Below are 18,901 nucleotides of genomic sequence, written 5' to 3' on the forward strand. Positions count from 1 at the left end.
TTTTCTGCCTGTTGACGTGACAGTACATTTTTCTCTACATATGTACAGCCGTGGCCAAAAGTTTTGAGAATTAGATAAAATATCGGAAATTGGAAAAGTTGCTGCTTAAGTTTTTATAATAGCAATTTGCATATACTCCAGAATGTTATGAAGAGTGATCAGATGAATTGCATAGTCCTTCTTTGCCATGAAAATTAACTTAATCCCAAAAAAACCTTTCCACTGCATTTCATTGCTGTCATTAAAGGACTTGCTGAGATCATTTCAGTAATCGTCTTGTTAACTCACAAGAGAATGTTGACGAGCACAAGGCTGGAGATCATTATGTCAGGCTGATTGGGTTAAAATGGCAGACTTGACATGTTAAAAGGAGGATGATGCTTGAAATCATTGTTCTTTCATTGTTAACCATGGTGAACTGCAAAGAAACGCGTGCAGCCATCATTGCGTTGCATAAAAATGGCTTCACAGGCAAGGATATTGTGGCTACTAAGATTGCACCTCAATCAACAATTTATAGGATCATCAAGAACTTCAAGGAAAGAGGTTCAATTCTTGTTAAGAAGGCTTCAGGGCGTCCAAGAAAGTCCAGCAAGCTCCAGGATCGTCTCCTAAAGAGGATTCAGCTGCGGGATCGGAGTGCCACCATTGCAGAGCTTGCTCAGGAATGGCAGCAGGCAGGTGTGAGCGCATCTGCACGCACAGTGAGGCAAAGACTTTTGGAAGATGGCCTGGTGTCAAGAAGGGCAGCAAAGAAGCCACTTCTCTCCAAGAAAAACATCAGGGACAGATTGATCTTCTGCAGAAAGTATGGTGAATGGTCTGCTGAGGACTGGGGCAAAGTCATATTCTCCGATGAAGCCTCTTTCCGATTGTTTGGGGCATCTGCAAAAAGGCTTGTCCGTAGAAGAAAAGGTGAGCGCTACCATCAGTCTTGTGTCATGCCAACAGTAAAGCATACTGAGACCATTCATGTGTGGGGTTGCTTCTCATCCAAGGGAGTGGGCTCACAATTTTTCCCAAAAACACAGCCATGAATAAAGAATGGTACCAAAACACCCTCCAACAGCAACTTCTTCCAACAATCCAACAACAGTTTGGTGAAGAACAATGCATTTTCCAGCACGATGGAGCACCGTGCCATAAGGCAAAAGTGATAACTAAGTGGCTCGGGGACCAAAACGTTGACATTTTGGGTCCATGGCCTGGAAACTCCCCAGATCTTAATCCCATTGAGAACTTGTGGTCAATCCTCAAGAGGCGGGTGGACAAACAAAAACCCACTAATTCTAACAAACTCCAAGAAGTGATTATGAAAGAATGGGTTGCTATCAGTCAGGAATTGACCCAGAAGTTGATTGAGAGCATGCCCAGTCGAATTGCAGAGGTCCTGAAAAAGAAGGGCAAATACTGACTCTTTGGATAAATGTCATGTAATTGTCGATAACAGCCTTTGAAACGTATGAAGTGCGTGTAATTATATTTCACTACATCACAGAAACAACTGAAACAAAGATCTAAAAGCAGTTTAGCAGCAAACTTTGTGAAAACGAATGTTTGTGTCATTCTCAAAACTTTTGGCCACGACTGTATGTAGAAACCTTCTCAAGGTATTCTGGATTTTCCAGGTGGGGTCTGCGGTCAATCTCTCATACACCTCTCTGTCGTCCAATTGTCTTAGTGCTTCGGAGACATAGTAAAACCTGCTCAGTATAACTATATTACCCCCCTTGTCCGCCGGCTTCACCACCAAATCCTCTCTATTTTTAAGCCACTTCAAGGCTTTCTTCTCCACATCTGTGAGATTGTTTTCTGCCTGAGGGTATATCAGAGCCTTAACTTCCTCCATAACCCTCTGCTGAAAGAGGTCAATGCTAGAGCCGGCGGGCAAGGGGGGACAATAGGTAGACCGAATACCCCCTGTAAATGTAGAGCATTCATTACCCTGTTTATGCTCTCTTAAGACAGAATCTGTCATAGCTTCAAGACAGGAGATTTCCTCATCGCTAAAATTTGAGTTAATACTGAAGTCTAAGGGGCCAATGCTCATAGGTCATTCACCTTCAAGCTGAGTTGGGGGTATTTTGTAGATATGAGTGTATTTCTGTAATGAAGTATTTTCATATTAACTGTATTGTCGTATAGATATTGTTTTTAATTGCACATGCACTTTACACCAATGAAGGGGCCCCGGTATCGATTTCCTGTTGCCTGATGTGGAACTTCAGGTGTTGATTAAATAATTAATTACTGCGATGACGCGGCTTCCTGTGCAGATTTGTACGTGCCGTGACTCCGTCAATGGTGGAAAGCCAGAAGAAGCGCACATACGCGCGAAACGGCTGTTGCTTATGCTGTGTTTGCACCTTATGCACCCCCCTCCTGCTATGGATTAAACAAGTGTACCTTTCTATAACCGGTGAGTGCCGCTCGTTTTGTTTTTCTTCTTTGAAGATATTCCTGCATATTCACTGCTGCTTTAGGCTGAGCACCACCGCAAGGCATCACTCCTCGGTATCGTCATCCAGATAAAATATAGGTCTGGTGTAGTGCCACTGATTCACTTTTTCTATATTTTGATTTGCATGCCACTATATCCAAAGGACACACATCTTCAGAAACTCTGAGGCCCTTTTTCTTCAGCATCAAGGACCCAATAAGGGCCGGAGAGCGAGTAATGCCACTAGTTTGGTGGATCAGGGGATCTACTGAGAAATGCTACCAGTTTCAGCAGTCGCTCATCCTACTCAACTGCCATCTCCTGCACTGAATTGGGGTACGTACCACCGGAACAAATCTGCAACGCTGCCGCATTGTCAGCGTCTTCTCTGGTCATGAGAATTATAGGCTGGACATTCTCACTGCCTAGGCCTCTTTTTACCATAGGATATTTGAATGTAGTCTTCTATCCCACCCACTTGATCACGGCTCTGTAGGTCTCATTTGTGATTGTATTGCCACAGGATGTCCAAGAAAAAAACAAAACATTATTTACCTGAAATTTTAATATCGCTGTATAGAAATGCACTGGCTGCTTCTCCCTTCTCCGCTTTATAGGGGCCATTGTGATTGGATAATTGATTGTCTGTCTAGTAGTACGTATGGGTTAAAAGTAGTATGGGTTAAAAAAGAGAAAAGTGCCATAGAAAAGAGTTTGCAACGCATTTTCATAACGTGACTACAGCATTTCTTTACGAAAAACAGTCCCAAAAAACAACTGACTCATTTACATACATTGCACCTTCTACAATGTTTATGCCGTTACAGTTTAAATTATACGTAGCATAAAAATGACAAGATGCTACGTATGAATGGAGGAGACATAGAATGCCACTACAAAGTACGGCAGGAACCAGCTTCCACGGCAGTCACATATGTCATTCTCCTCGTGTGCACAGCGCCCCCTGGAGGAGATTATGTAACGTCACAAGGAGTAGGGCGTTCATAGTCAAAATGGCGGCTCAGTAGCCGCGCTCAGCTTCCAGAAGCGTGCACGGATGGGAGCCGCCCCTGGCGCGCGCTCAGGTGGGGCTGCCGTGGGCGTGGTCTGCGCCTGCGCACCCGTCCCGGTTTCGCTGTCACTTCCGGCTGTTTGTCCGGGAAGCGGATTCGGTCGGAATAGAACGCGCGGATCCCGGGAGCCGGCCCACCAGCTGCACAGGCCGCCAACATGGCCCGGGATTACGACCATCTATTCAAGTTGCTGATTATCGGAGACAGCGGTGAGAGCTGTTTTTTTTTTAGGGTGGGGAGACTGAGCTGTAATGGGAGAGGCCGATGGGGTCAGCACCGGGGAGTGGGCAGTGACTGCGGGAGCTCATATGTGATCACTGACCGGCTTACTGCATGGAGCGGACCGGTACTGCTGGTAACGTGTGGTGCTGTGCCTGCATACCGGCGCCGCTGATCTCTTCCTGTATGTTCTCTTATTCCCCGGTGATAATCCGTGTCAGATGATGTGAGAGAGTGCTGGCTTCCTGTGATAGTCCCCCTAGTACTGCCCTCTGTATCAGCCCTGTGATAGTCCCCCTAGTACTGCCCTCTGTATCAGCCCTGTGATAGTCCCCCTAGTACCGCCCTCTGTATCAGTCCTGTGATAGTCCCCCTAGTACTGCCCTCTGTATCAGTCCTGTGATAGTCCCCCTAGTACCGCCCTCTGTATCAGTCCTGTGATAGTCCCCCTAGTACCGCCCTCTGTATCAGTCCTGTGATAGTCCCCCTAGTACCGCCCTCTGTATCAGTCCTGTGATAGTCCCCCTAGTACCGCCCTCTGTATCAGCCCTGTGATAGTCCCCCTAGTACCGCCCTCTGTATCAGTCCTGTGATAGTCCCCCTAGTACCGCCCTCTGTATCAGTCCTGTGATAGTCCCCCTAGTACCGCCCTCTGTATCAGTCCTGTGATAGTCCCCCTAGTATTGCCCTCTGTATCAGTCCTGTGATAGTCCCCCTAGTACCGCCCTCTGTATCAGTCCTGTGATAGTCCCTCTAGTACCGCCCTCTGTATCAGTCCTGTGATAGTCCCCCTAGTACCGCCCTCTGTATCAGTCCTGTGATAGTCCCCCTAGTACCGCCCTCTGTATCAGTCCTGTGATAGTCCCCCTAGTACCGCCCTCTGTATCAGCCCTGTGATAGTCCCCCTAGTACCGCCCTCTGTATCAGCCCTGTGATAGTCCCCCTAGTACCGCCCTCTGTATCAGCCCTGTGATAGTCCCCCTAGTACCGCCCTCTGTATCAGTCCTGTGATAGTCCCCCTAGTACCGCCCTCTGTATCAGTCCTGTGATAGTCCCCCTAGTACCGCCCTCTGTATCAGTCCTGTGATAGTCCCCCTAGTACCGCCCTCTGTATCAGTCCTGTGATAGTCCCCCTAGTACCGCCCTCTGTATCAGCCCTGTGATAGTCCCCCTAGTACCGCCCTCTGTATCAGCCCTGTGATAGTCCCCCTAGTACCGCCCTCTGTATCAGCCCTGTGATAGTCCCCCTAGTACCGCCCTCTGTATCAGCCCTGTGATAGTCCCCCTAGTACCGCCCTCTGTATCAGTCCTGTGATAGTCCCCCTAGTACCGCCCTCTGTATCAGTCCTGTGATAGTCCCCCTAGTACCGCCCTCTGTATCAGTCCTGTGATAGTCCCCCTAGTACCGCCCTCTGTATCAGCCCTGTGATAGTCCCCCTAGTACCGCCCTCTGTATCAGCCCTGTGATAGTCCCCCTAGTACCGCCCTCTGTATCAGTCCTGTGATAGTCCCCCTAGTACCGCCCTCTGTATCAGTCCTGTGATAGTCCCCCTAGTACCGCCCTCTGTATCAGTCCTGTGATAGTCCCCCTAGTACCGCCCTCTGTATCAGTCCTGGGATAGTCCCCCTAATACCGCCCTCTGTATCAGTCCTGGGATAGTCCCCCTAGTACTGCCCTCTGTATCAGTCCTGTGATAGTCCCTTTAGTATTGCCCTCTGTATCAGTCCTGTGATAGTCCCTTTAGTATTGCCCTCTGTATCAGTCCTGTGATAGTCCCTTTTATTATTGCCCTCTGTATCAGTCCTGTGATAGTCCCTTTAGTATTGCCCTCTGTATCAGTCCTGTGATAGTCCCTTTAGTATTGCCCTCTGTATCAGCCCTGTGATAGTCCCCCTAGTACCGCCCTCTGTATCAGCCCTGTGATAGTCCCCCTAGTACCGCCCTCTGTATCAGCCCTGTGATAGTCCCCCTAGTACCGCCCTCTGTATCAGTCCTGTGATAGTCCCCCTAGTACCGCCCTCTGTATCAGCCCTGTGATAGTCCCCCTAGTACCGCCCTCTGTATCAGTCCTGTGATAGTCCCCCTAGTACCGCCCTCTGTATCAGCCCTGTGATAGTCCCCCTAGTACCGCCCTCTGTATCAGCCCTGTGATAGTCCCCCTAGTACCGCCCTCTGTATCAGTCCTGTGATAGTCCCCCTAGTACCGCCCTCTGTATCAGTCCTGTGATAGTCCCCCTAGTACCGCCCTCTGTATCAGTCCTGTGATAGTCCCCCTAGTACCGCCCTCTGTATCAGTCCTGGGATAGTCCCCCTAATACCGCCCTCTGTATCAGTCCTGGGATAGTCCCCCTAGTACTGCCCTCTGTATCAGTCCTGTGATAGTCCCTTTAGTATTGCCCTCTGTATCAGTCCTGTGATAGTCCCTTTAGTATTGCCCTCTGTATCAGTCCTGTGATAGTCCCTTTTATTATTGCCCTCTGTATCAGTCCTGTGATAGTCCCTTTAGTATTGCCCTCTGTATCAGTCCTGTGATAGTCCCTTTAGTATTGCCCTCTGTATCAGCCCTGTGATAGTCCCCCTAGTACCGCCCTCTGTATCAGCCCTGTGATAGTCCCCCTAGTACCGCCCTCTGTATCAGTCCTGTGATAGTCCCCCTAGTACTGCCCTCTGTATCAGTCCTGTGATAGTCCCCCTAGTACCGCCCTCTGTATCAGTCCTGTGATAGTCCCCCTAGTACTGCCCTCTGTATCAGTCCTGTGATAGTCCCCCTAGTACTGCCCTCTGTATCAGTCCTGTGATAGTCCCCCTAGTACTGCCCTCTGTATCAGCCCTGTGATAGTCCCCCTAGTACTGCCCTCTGTATCAGCCCTGTGATAGTCCCCCTAGTACCGCCCTCTGTATCAGCCCTGTGATAGTCCCCCTAGTACCGCCCTCTGTATCAGTCCTGGGATAGTCCCTCTAGTACCGCCCTCTGTATCAGCCCTGTGATAGTCCCCCTAGTACCGCCCTCTGTATCAGTCCTGGGATAGTCCCTCTAGTACCGCCCTCTGTATCAGTCCTGGGATATTCCCTCTAGTACCGCCCTCTGTATCAGTCCTGGGATAGTCCCTCTAGTACCGCCCTCTGTATCAGTCCTGGGATAGTCCCTCTAGTACCGCCCTCTGTATCAGCCCTGTGATAGTCCCCCTAGTACCGCCCTCTGTATCAGTCCTGGGATAGTCCCTCTAGTACTGCCCTCTGTATCAGTCCTGTGATAGTCCCCCTAGTACTGCCCTCTGTATCAGTCCTGTGATAGTCCCCCTAGTACCGCCCTCTGTATCAGTCCTGTGATAGTCCCCCTAGTACTGCCCTCTGTATCAGTCCTGTGATAGTCCCCCTAGTACCGCCCTCTGTATCAGTCCTGTGATAGTCCCTCTAGTACCGCCCTCTGTATCAGTCCTGGGATAGTCCCTCTAGTACCGCCCTCTGTATCAGTCCTGTGATAGTCCCCCTAGTACCGCCCTCTGTATCAGTCCTGTGATAGTCCCCCTAGTACCGCCCTCTGTATCAGTCCTGTGATAGTCCCCCTAATACCGCCCTCTGTATCAGTCCTTTGATAGTCCCCCTAGTACCGCCCTCTGTATCAGTCCTGTGATAGTCCCTTTAGTATTGCCCTCTGTATCAGTCCTGTGATAGTCGCCCTCTATCTGTCCTGTGATAGTCCCTTTAGTATTTGCCTTCTATCTATCGGTCCACAGGTGTCCCCTGTGTGTGAGCTGGGGGCTTTTTATCTAAAGTTGGTCTAATGGGATATGGAAAGTAGTTGCTTAGAAAAGGCGTACCCCAAGGGTGCTGCCACATGTCGCATAAGGCTACTTTCACACTGGCGTTTTGTACTTTCCGTTTCTGACATCCGTTCAGGGCTCTCACAAGCGGTCCAAAACGGATCAGTTTTGCCCTAATTCATTCTGAATGGAAAAGGATCCGCTCAGAATGCATCAGTTTGCCTCCGATCCGTCTCCATTCCGCTTTGGAGGTGGACACCGAAACTGAGCCAAACGGATCCATCCTGACACACAATGTAAGTCAATGGCGACAGATCTGTTTTCTTTGACACAATAGAAAACGGATCAGTCCTCTATTGACTTTCAATGGAGTTCAAGAAAGATCCATTTTGGCTATGTTACAGATAATACAAACGGATCCGTTCTGAACTGATGCAGACGGTTGTATTATCTGAACGGATCCGTCCATGACAAAACGCGAGTGTGAAAGTAGCCTAAGTCTGAGTTCACATCAGCGTTCAGCCTTTCCGTTATAGGAGCAGGAGAACAGAAAGGACGGATTCAGCACATAACGGAGTCTAAGGACCCCATAGACCAGGCATGCTCAACCTGCGGCCCTCCAGCTGTTGGAAAACTACAACTCCCATAATTCCCGGACAGCCTACAGCTATCAGCATACAGAAGGGTATGGTGGGAGTTGTAGTTTTACAGCAGCTGGAGGGCAGTAGGTTGAGCATCTCTGCCATAGACTATAATGGGGTCCTTTATGTTTCCGCTCAGGAAGATTTTTGAAGCGGAGGGAAAAGTCCTGCGCGCACAACTTTGGTCTCCGCTCCTAAATCATCTTCTGAGCGGAAACCTAACGGACCCCATTATAGTCTATGGGGTCCGTAGGCTCGGCTCGGTCATGTGCCGAATCCGTCCTAAACAGAGAAGGCAAAGGCTGAACACTGATGTGAACTTGCAGCACTGCTGCGACCTGTGGCAGCACCCTAACCTTTAACGCTTTGTCTGATGGTCAGTATTGGGTAGTGAAAGGAAGGATTTTGCGGATTAAATGAGAATTCGCTGATCTCTGCAGCTGAAATCCCCGTAAACTGGTGGATGGTGGGGGAAGCAGCAGGTGGTCGCACATGCAGGGCTTGGATGGGTTCACACACAGGCATTTTCTGCAGTTTTGGGGGGGCAGGGGTTAGGTGTATATTTTTACTGTGAAAACACCAGCTCCAGATGTTAGCTGAAGGCCTGTGGAAATGGGAAACATTGGCCACACAAATGTCCTTTTGCTACTGGCGTTTTTGTTAATAAATTGGCATTTTTTTGTCTTTCTGGCTTCTTTTAAAAAACGCAGCATGCTGGAGCGCCTGGCACTTTTTCAGGCATTGTGACATCTTTTCTATAGGGTAAAAACGCCATGAAGAGAACGCTAGTGGTAAGACACACTGGGGCAGATATACTCTAAGGCCTCATGCACACGACCATTTTTCGGGTCCGCATCCGAGCCGCAGTTTTTGCAGCTCGGGTGCGGACCCATTCACTTCAATGGGGCCGCAAAAGCTTTGCTCCGTTCCGTGGGCCCTGCAAAAAAAAATATAGCATGTCCTATTCTTGACCGTTTTGCGGACAAGAATAGGCATTTCTACAATGGGCCATCCGTTCCGCAAATTGCGGAAGGCGCATGGGAGGCTTCAGTTTTTTGAGGATCTGCGGTGTGCGGACCGCAAAAAACGGAACGGTCGTGTGCATGAGGCCTAAGGCTACTTTCACCGGAACTGCCTTCTGGATCAGGCAATCTGCATGCAAACGGACAGCATTTTGTAGACGGATCTGTCTCGCAAATGCATTGCAAGAACGGATCCGTCTCTCCATTTGTCCGTTTCTAATTTTTTTTTCACATTTTTATCGTTCTGCGCATGCGCAGACCGGAAGGACAGATCCGGAGTTCCGGTATTTTTAATGCTGGATCCGGCAGTAATACATTTCAATGTAAATTAATGCTGGATCCGGCATTCCGGCAACTGATCTGGAATTTTGGACGGAGAGAATAGCGCAGCATGCTGCAGTATTTCCTCCGTCCAAAACGCAGTTCTGTGACTGAACTGAAGACATCCTGAACGGATTGCTCTCCATTCAGAATGCATTAGGATAAAACTGATCAGTTATTTTCCCGTATAGAGCCTCTAGTGCCGGAAAAGAAAAACGCTAGTGTGAAAGTACCTTAGAGAAATGTACTATTCTGGCGCATGGACCTTTGTACGTTTGGAGTATGGTAAATCCTGCACCAGATTTACTATAGAATTCTGTCAGTGTGCCAAAAATATGACCATGCGCCAAAAAAAAAAAACCTGTCTAGTCTAAGTTTACATTATCTGTGGGGGCAAAATGTTTTGGCGCATGGAGGTGTATTTAGGCCGCACCCCACAAAGCCGTGTTCCTTGCCAGGCAATGTGTAAAAAACTTGGAAAAGCATGTAAAATAGTGGGTAAGTGAGTGGGATTCTGCAAAAAATTGCAGGTGCTCTTAAAAAAATTTCAAATAAAATAAAAAAGCACGACAGCTCTTACTGGCCAGATAAAACACCTGGTGGCTAGGGCCCTAAATCTTGCTTATGCAGCACCACTCTAGGCCTGTGTTCACATGATAGGACCACACCACAAATGTAACAAGTACAATAAGACACGTGGATGGCATTTTCCAAACCACATCCACACAATCTTGTAGATGTCACTTTTTCATGATTTTGCAGTGAAATCACCTGTGTGTGACTTTACCCTAGATGCAATGTAACATATATATGTAACCTGTGTAAGTTAAAGAGGACCTTTCACCGATTCTTACCCTATGAACTAAGTATACAGATATGTAGAGCGGCGCCCGGGGATCTCTCTGCACTTACTATTATCCCCGGGCGCCGCTCCGTTCTCCTGCTATGGCCTCCGGTATCTCCGTTCCCTAAGTTATGGTAGGCGGAGTCTGCCCTAGCGCTGGCCAATCGCATTGCAGAGCTCACAGCCTGGGAGAAAATAACCTCCCAGGCTGTGAGCTCTGCGCTGCGATTGGCCAGCGCTAGGGCAGACTCCGCCTACCATAACTTAGGGACTGGTATCTCCGCCTACTATAACTTAGTGAGCAGAGATACCGGAGGACATAGCAGGAGAACGGAGCGGCGCCCGGGGATAATAGTAAGTGCAGTGAGATCCCCGGGCGCCGCTCTACATATCTGTATAGTTAGTTCATAGGGTAAGAATCGGTGAAAGGTCCTCTTTAAAGCGACCCTCCAATCCAAGAAAAAAACACTTGGGACTCATTCAAACGTCCGCATGCTGTCCGCAAAAATGCGGATCTGTTTTTTTGTGGCTGATATGCGGACCCATTCACTTCTACGGGGCCCTTTTTCTTCTGTTCCACAAAACAAATAAAACCTGTCCTGTACTTGTCAGTGAAAATGGCGCAAACGGATCTAAATGTGCATAACTGATGTTCAGGATCCGTTTTTTCCCTTTATTTTTCTGTTCTGAGCTGAGGAATCAGAAGAATGGAAAAATAAACTGTGATGTGAACTCAGCCTAAAGTGTACAAATGACGCTTAAGGGTCCATTCACATGGACCCATTCATTTTCAATGGGGCCGCAAAAGATGCAGACAGCACACAGTGTCCGCACTTCCGTTCCGCGGCCCTGCAAAAAAAAATAGAACATGTCCTATTCTTGTCCGCAGGCACAGACAAGAAAAGGCATTTCTATATACAGGGAGTGCAGAATTATTAGGCAAGTTGTATTTTTGAGGATTAATTTTATTATTGAACAACAACCATGTTCTCAATGAACCCCAAAAACTCATTAATATCAAAGCTGAATATTTTTGGAAGTACTTTTTAGTTTTTTAGTTTTAGCTATTTTAGGGGGATATCTGTGTGTGCAGGTGACTATTACTGTGCATAATTATTAGGCAACTTAACAAAAAACAAATATATACCCATTTCAATTATTTATTTTTACCAGTGAAACCAATATAACATCTCAACATTCACAAATATACATTTCTGACATTCAAAAACAAAACAAAAACAAATCAGTGACCAATATAGCCACCTTCCTTTGCAAGGACACTCAAAAGCCTGCCATCCATGGATTCTGTCAGTGTTTTGATCTGTTCACCATCAACATTGTGTGCAGCAGCAACCACAGCCTCCCAGACACTGTTCAGAGAGGTGTACTGTTTTCCCTCCTTGTAAATCTCACATTTGATGATGGACCACAGGTTCTCAATGGGGTTCAGATCAGGTGAACAAGGAGGCCATGTCATTAGATTTTCTTCTTTTATACCCTTTCTTGCCAGCCACGCTGTGGAGTACTTGGACGCGTGTGATGGAGCATTGTCATGCATGAAAATCATGTTTTTCTTGAAGGATGCAGACTTCTTCCTGTACCACTGCTTGAAGAAGGTGTGCTCCAGAAACTGGCAGTAGGACTGTGAGTTGAGCTTGACTCCATCCTCAACCCGAAAAAGCCCCTCAAGCTCATCTTTGATGATACCAGCCCAAACCAGTACTCCACCTCCACCTTGCTGGCGTCTGAGTCGGACTGGAGCTCTCTGCCCTTTACCAATCCAGCCACGGGCCCATCTATCTGGCCCATCAAGACTCACTCTCATTTCATCAGTCCATAAAACCTTAGAAAAATCAGTCTTGAGATATTTCTTGGCCCAGTCTTGACGTTTCAGCTTGTGTGTCTTGTTCAGTGGTGGTCGTCTTTCAGCCTTTCTTACCTTGGCCATGTCTCTGAGTATTGCACACCTTGTGCTTTTGGGCACTCCAGTGATGTTGCAGCTCTGAAATATGGCCAAACTGGTGGCATCTTGGCAGCTGCACGCTTGACTTTTCTCAGTTCATGGGCAGTTATTTTGCGCCTTGGTTTTTCCACACGCTTCTTGCGACCCTGTTGACTATTTTGAATGAAACGCTTGATTGTTCGATGATCACGCTTCAGAAGCTTTGCAATTTTAAGAGTGCTGCATCCCTCTGCAAGATATCTCACTATTTTTGACTTTTCTGAGCCTGTCAAGTCCTTCTTTTGACCCATTTTGCCAAAGGAAAGGAAGTTGCCTAATAATTATGCACACCTAATATAGGGTGTTGATGTCATTAGACCACACCCCTTCTCATTACAGAGATGCACATCACCTAATATGCTTAATTGGTAGTAGGCTTTCGAGCCTATACAGCTTGGAGTAAGACAACATGCATAAAGAGGATGATGTGGTCAAAATACTCATTTGCCTAATAATTCTGCACGCAGTGTAGTGCCGGCCATGTGCGGTCTGCAAAATGCAGAACGCACATGGCTGGTGTCCGTGTTTTGCGGACGTGTGAATGGACCCTTAATCCAGGGATGGGCAGTACACTGTGGAATTTCAGAGGCTGTGGTTGAGCCCTGTGTTTTTTCAGCCTCATTTAACAAAACTGATAGCAAGTGTATGTCCACATGGGATGGAGAATATAGCGGAGAAGTGGAGATCGTTGACGTGCAGCAGATTTCGCATCTGCAATACAGGTCATTTACACTTCGGACGTCTTAGGCTATGGCCACACGGTCAGGTTTCTTGATGCAGTTTTGGAAGCCAAAACCAGGAGTGAATAAAAAAAAAAAAAGTTGTATCTGTCCTTTATACTTTCTCTCCTTTTGTGGCCCACTCCTGATTTTGGCTTCCTTAGATGCAGAAACCTGACCTTGTGGCCGTTCCCTTACAGAGCGTGTTGCTGAGACCTTAAAATCTCATCCACTTTCCTGGTACAGATTTTCAGCATGAACATCTGAGGAAGTACCGCCATTATGTGTGAATGCACCCGTAAACTGTGTAACTGTCGGCCATTGCAATCAATTGGAGCTCAGCTTTTTCTTAAACTGCTGTAGAAAAACACAAGCTTGGCTCTGGTTGGTTCCTGTTGGTTACAGGTAGGTGTGCTATAGAAGAACATTTCCTTTTGAATCCGTTCTCGCTCGATACAGAAGCGCCAGGGACCCGTTCTTTAACTGCATTTACACAAGCCAGTAATCATCCAGATTATTGGGAACGACCATTCCTGGCAATCTGCTCATGTCAATGTGCCGCCGATCACCCAATGAACGAGTGAAGCGCTCATTCATCGGGTGATCCTGTCGCTGGTGCAGGCACCACCGATCATGGCTTCTGGGCAGTAGATCGTGTGGTCTAAACAGTGATCAGCTGCCCAGAAACCAGGATCGCTATAGCAACCACTTGTTCTCTTACTGTGGAGGTGATCACTCCATGTAATAGCAGAGGTCTCCTTTACTGAGCGAATAGCCGACTGTTGGGAAGGAACGCTTCCTTCCTGACAATCGGCTGCAGAATTGTCCCGTCTGAATCCACCTAAAGTCACAAGACCCCAGGACCCCCTCATTGGCCTTAGCAGTGATGTGCCACACTTACTTGTACACATGGTTCCATCACTACAGGTCCAGCGGTGACCACCAGGATCCGCGGTGTAGGGAGATATTTTTTTTCAATAAAAAAAAAAAAAAAATCTTTTTTTAACTCCTTCATGCCTTTCATGTTTTACTTATGTTGGCAACCTAGACACAGGAGGTTTTCACTTCATGTGTTAGGCCGAATGCACACGGCCGTGTTCCGCGGCCGAGAGCGGTCCGTGGTAACACGGCCTGGATTCCTGTTGAGAACAGGAGCGCACGGCGTCATTGGTTGCTTTGACGCCGTGTGCTTCATGCCGCCGCAGCACTACAGTAATACACTCGTATAGTGTATTACTGTAGTGCAGCGGCGGCATGAAGCGCACGGCGTCATAGCAACCAATGACGCCGTGCGCTCCTGCTCTCAACAGGAATCCAGGCCGTGTTACCACGGACCGCTCTCGGCCGCGGAACACGGCCGTGTGCATTCGGCCTTAGGGGGAATTTATCTTAGACCAGTGTGTTGCGCTGATCTATGTTATCCCATGGGCTGCCGGAGGATCCACCTAATGTATGAGGAGGCGCACTCTGTCATAAATCAGGCACATCCTTCAGTGGTCCTTGCACCTAAGGCCTCTTGCACACGACTGTATGGCTTTTTCAGCATTTTGTGTTTCCATAGTTCCACAAAAAATATCCGTATGGTTTCCTTATGCGATCCGTTGTTTGCGAATCGCAAACAGAAACATAAAATGTTTAATTATTAATGTAATGTACGGTAATGTGTTTTAACAGTATACACATGGGCATGGATCCGCAAAAAAGGATGACATACGGATGTGTTCCGTATGCACTCTGTATTTTTTGCGGACCCATTGACTTGAATGGAGCCACGGATCGTTATTCGTAGGCAATAATAGGACAAGTTCTATCTTTCAGCGGAATGGAAATACGTAAACGGAATGCATACTGAGTACATTCCGTTTTTGTTTTTTTTGCGGAACCATTAAAATAAATTGTTCCGCATACGGACAGCAAACGGAATCCGCAAAACTGGATTGGAAACTGTAAAAAAAAAGTGTGTGCGCAAGAGGCCTAAACCAAACCGCTTGGAGCTAGCGTAAAGTTCAGTCTTGTTTTACAGAAGAAAACTGGTGTAAAAGAATGTAAATATTCAAGAAAGGCTACGTGCACCTAAATATAAGCACAGTAGTTTTTAAAAAGGTCACAAACATGGTGTTTGCGACTATTTAACACCAGATGATAAAATCCCCCCCTTAGTGTTAAAGGGGTTATCCAAACCTTATAATGTCCCCTCTGTCTGGGCCCCTCACACAGGTTGTACTTACCTTGCTCTCCGGCACCCGTGTCGCATCTAATGCCTGCACGGCCAGGGGTGAGCCTTCCTAGTATCGCGGGTGATGCTAGGGAGGCTCGTTCCCGTCACGGTTGGTTAACCCCTATAAATTTGTCTAGTAAGTACAGTTCATAATTTTTCCTTCTTCGTCATTTCTTGCTTTGTATCCTTATCTCTGCCCATTAAGTTGGTCTCCACTGATGAAGCTGGCTCAGATCCCGATGGAAGCGAGTCAGGAGAATAGGGCAAGGTTCAAGGCGAGACTCTACATAGCAGTTCTAGGGAGTTTGTCTTCTGGGTCATTGAATTTCCCTGTGGCTCATAGTTGGCTCTGAACATAAAAAGATGACTTGAAGCCATTTGTATCTGAGCCATTTATTTCTCGTGCATCTCATAAAAGTCATCACTTTATTAGCCTTTTGTAGTTATTACTTTCACAGACTGATGCTTCTTTATGAGCTTTAGGCCTCCTGCACACGACCGTTGTGTGCACCCGTGGCCGTTGTCCCGTTTTCCGTTTTTTTTCGCGGACCCATTGACTTTCAATGGGTCCGTGGAAAAATCGGAAAATGCACCGTTTTGCAGCCGCATCCGTGATCCGTGTTTCCTGGCCGTGAAAAAAATATGACCTGTCCTATTTTTTTCACGGCCAACGGTTCACGGACCCATACAAGTCAATGGGTCCGTGAAAAATCACGGATGCACACAAGATTGTCATCCATGTCCGTGATCCGTGTCCGTGATCCGTGTCCGTTTTTTCCTATCATTTCAATGGCAAACTTGACTTAGATTTTTTTTTCATTTTTCATGTCCGTGGATCCTCCAAAAATCAAGGAAGACCCACGGACGAAAAAACGGTCACGGATCACGGACCAACGGAACCCCATTTTGCGGACCGTGAAAAAATACTGTCGTGTGCAGGAGGCCTTAGGCCTCCTGCACACGAACGTTTTGTGCACCCGTGGCCGTTGTGCCGTTTTCCGCTTTTTTTCACGGACCCATTGACTTTCAATGGGTCCGTGGAAAAATCGGAAAATGCACCGTTTTGCAGCCGCATCCGTGATCCGTGTTTCCTGGCCGTGAAAAAAATATGACCTGTCCTATTTTTTTCACGGCCAACGGTTCACGGACCCATTCAAGTCAATGGGTCCGTGAAAGAACACGGATGCACACAAGATTGGCATCCGTGGCCGTAGGTTAGTTTTTATACAGACGGATCCGAAGATCCGTCTGTATAAAAGCTTTTTCAAAGCTGAGTTTTCACTTCGTGAAAACTCAGAACCGACAGTATATTCTAACACAGAAGCGTTCCCATGGTGATGGGGACGCTTCTAGTTAGAATACACTACAAACTGTGTACAAGACTGCCCCCTGCTGCCTGGCAGCACCCGATCTCTTACAGGGGGCCGTGATCAGCACAATTAACCCCTTCAGGTGCGGCACCTGAAGGGGTTAATTGTGCTGATCACGGCCCCCAGTAAGAGATCAGGGCTGCCAGGCAGCAGGGGGCAGACCCTTCCCCCCCCTCCCCAGTTTAAATATCATTGGTGGCCAGTGCGGCCCCCCCCCCCCCCTCCCTCTATTGTAATTATTCGTTGGTGGCAAAGTGTGCGCCCCCCCCCTCCCTTCCTCTATTGTAATAATTCGTTGGTGGCACAGTGTGCGCCCCCCCCCTCCCTCCCTCTATTGTAATAATTCGTTGGTGGCACAGTGTGCGCCCCCCCTCGGCCCCCCCCCCCCTCCCTCTATAGCATTAACAACATTGGTGGCCAGTGTGCGGCCTCCCATCTCCCCCCCCCCCCCCCCCCCCCCATCATTGGTGGCAGCGGAGTTCCGATCGGAGTCCCAGTTTAATCGCTGGGGCTCCGATCGGTAACCATGGCAACCAGGACGCTGGTTGCCATGGTTACTTAGCAATAGTACAATAGTAGAAGATTCATACTTACCGGGCCGGCTGCTGCAATGTTCGTGTCCGGCCGGGAGCTCCACCTACTGGTAAGTGTCATTGCTAAATGAACTGTCACTTACCAGTAGGAGGAGCTCCCGGCCGGAAGCAGAAATCGCAGCTCCCAGGTAAGTATGAATCACTACTGCTAGTAACCCGCTGCCACCAATGATGGGGGGGGCTAGATGGGAGGCCGCACACTGGCCACCAATGTTGTTAATGCTATAGAGGGAGGGGGGCCAATGGGGGGCGCACACTGTGCCACCAACGATTACAATAGAGGGAGGAAGGGGGGGGGGGGGCGCACACTGTGCCACCAACGAATTATTACAATAGAGGGAGGAAGGGGGGGGGGGGCGCACACTGTGCCACCAACGAATTATTACAATAGAGGGAGGAAGGGGGGGGGGGGCGCACACTGTGCCACCAAGGAATTATTACAATAGAGGGAGGAAGGGGGGGGGGGGGGCGGGGGGGCGCACACTGTGCCACCAAGGAATTATTACAATAGAGGGAGGAAGGGGGGGGGGGGGGGGCTGCACTGGCCACCAATGATATTCAAACTGGGGAGGGGGGAGGGGGGGGGGGTCTGCCCCCTGCTGCCTGGCAGCCCTGATCTCTTACAGGGGGAGATGATAGCACAATTAACCCCTTCAGGTGCGGCACCTGAAGGGTTAATTGTGCTGATCACAGCCCCCTGTAAGAGATCGGATGCTGCTAGGCAGCAGGGGGCAGTCATGTACACAGTTTGTAGTATATTCTAACTAGAAGCGTCCCCATCACCATGGGAACGCCTCTGTGTTAGAATATACTGTCGGAAATGAGGTTTCACGATCTAACTCATATCCGACAGTATATTCTAACATAGAGGCGTTCCCATGGTGATGGGGACGCTTCAAGTTAAAATATACCATCGGATTGGAGAAAACTCCGATCCGATGGTATAAAAGGGACTCCAGACTTTACATTGAAAGTCAATGGGGACGGATCCGTTTGAAATGGCACCATATTGTGTCAACGTCAAACGGATCCGTCCCCATTGACTTGCATTGTAATTCAGGACGGATCCGTTTGGCTCCGCACGGCCAGGCGGACACCAAAACGACTTTTTTTTCATGTCCGTGGATCCTCCAAAAATCAAGGAAGACCCACGGACGAAAAAACGGTCACGGATCACGGAAAAACGGGACCCGTTTTTGCGGACCGCAAAAAAATACGTTCGTGTGCAGGAGGCCTTAGTGGGTGGCATTCTCCATTGTGTGCTTTGCTCCTTTCAGTGTTTGGTGCAGGCCATTCACCTGGTAAGACCGCTTCACACAGTCAGTGTTTGATCAGTGATTGTGACCCAAAACCAGGAGTGGAGACTACACATAGATAAGGTGTAATGGAAAGATTTACACCTGGTTTGTGTTTTTGACCTGCTGGGTTTGGCTCCCAGTCACTGATGGATATAACTGCCTGAGACACTGACTTGTGAAAGCTAACACTGGGTTTAGACAAAGTAGCCCATGGTAACCATGGAAGATGATGCGTGTCCGTGCAAGTGCCACAAAATCCTGCTAAGGCTACTTTCACACTTGTGGCAGAGTGATCCGGCAAGCAGTTCCGTCGCCAGAACTGCCTGCCGGATACGGCAAAACGTATGCCAACTGATGGCATTTGTAAGACTGATCC

General features: G+C 48.3%; 1 protein-coding gene across 1 annotated transcript in view; it reads left to right on the forward strand.

The window, feature by feature from the left end:
• The first annotated feature begins 3,562 nt into the window (after positions 1-3,562).
• The window catches only part of RAB35 (RAB35, member RAS oncogene family), a 31,566-nt gene continuing 16,227 nt past the window's right edge, over positions 3,563-18,901 (forward strand). The window contains exon 1 of the mRNA XM_040416519.1: positions 3,563-3,722. Within this exon, the coding sequence (XP_040272453.1) occupies positions 3,671-3,722 (52 nt within the window). The 5' untranslated portion in view covers positions 3,563-3,670. The remainder of the gene's footprint in view (positions 3,723-18,901) is intronic.

This window comes from Bufo bufo, chromosome 2 (genome assembly GCF_905171765.1).
Source record: "Bufo bufo chromosome 2, aBufBuf1.1, whole genome shotgun sequence".
In the NCBI taxonomy this organism is placed as follows: domain Eukaryota; kingdom Metazoa; phylum Chordata; class Amphibia; order Anura; family Bufonidae; genus Bufo; species Bufo bufo.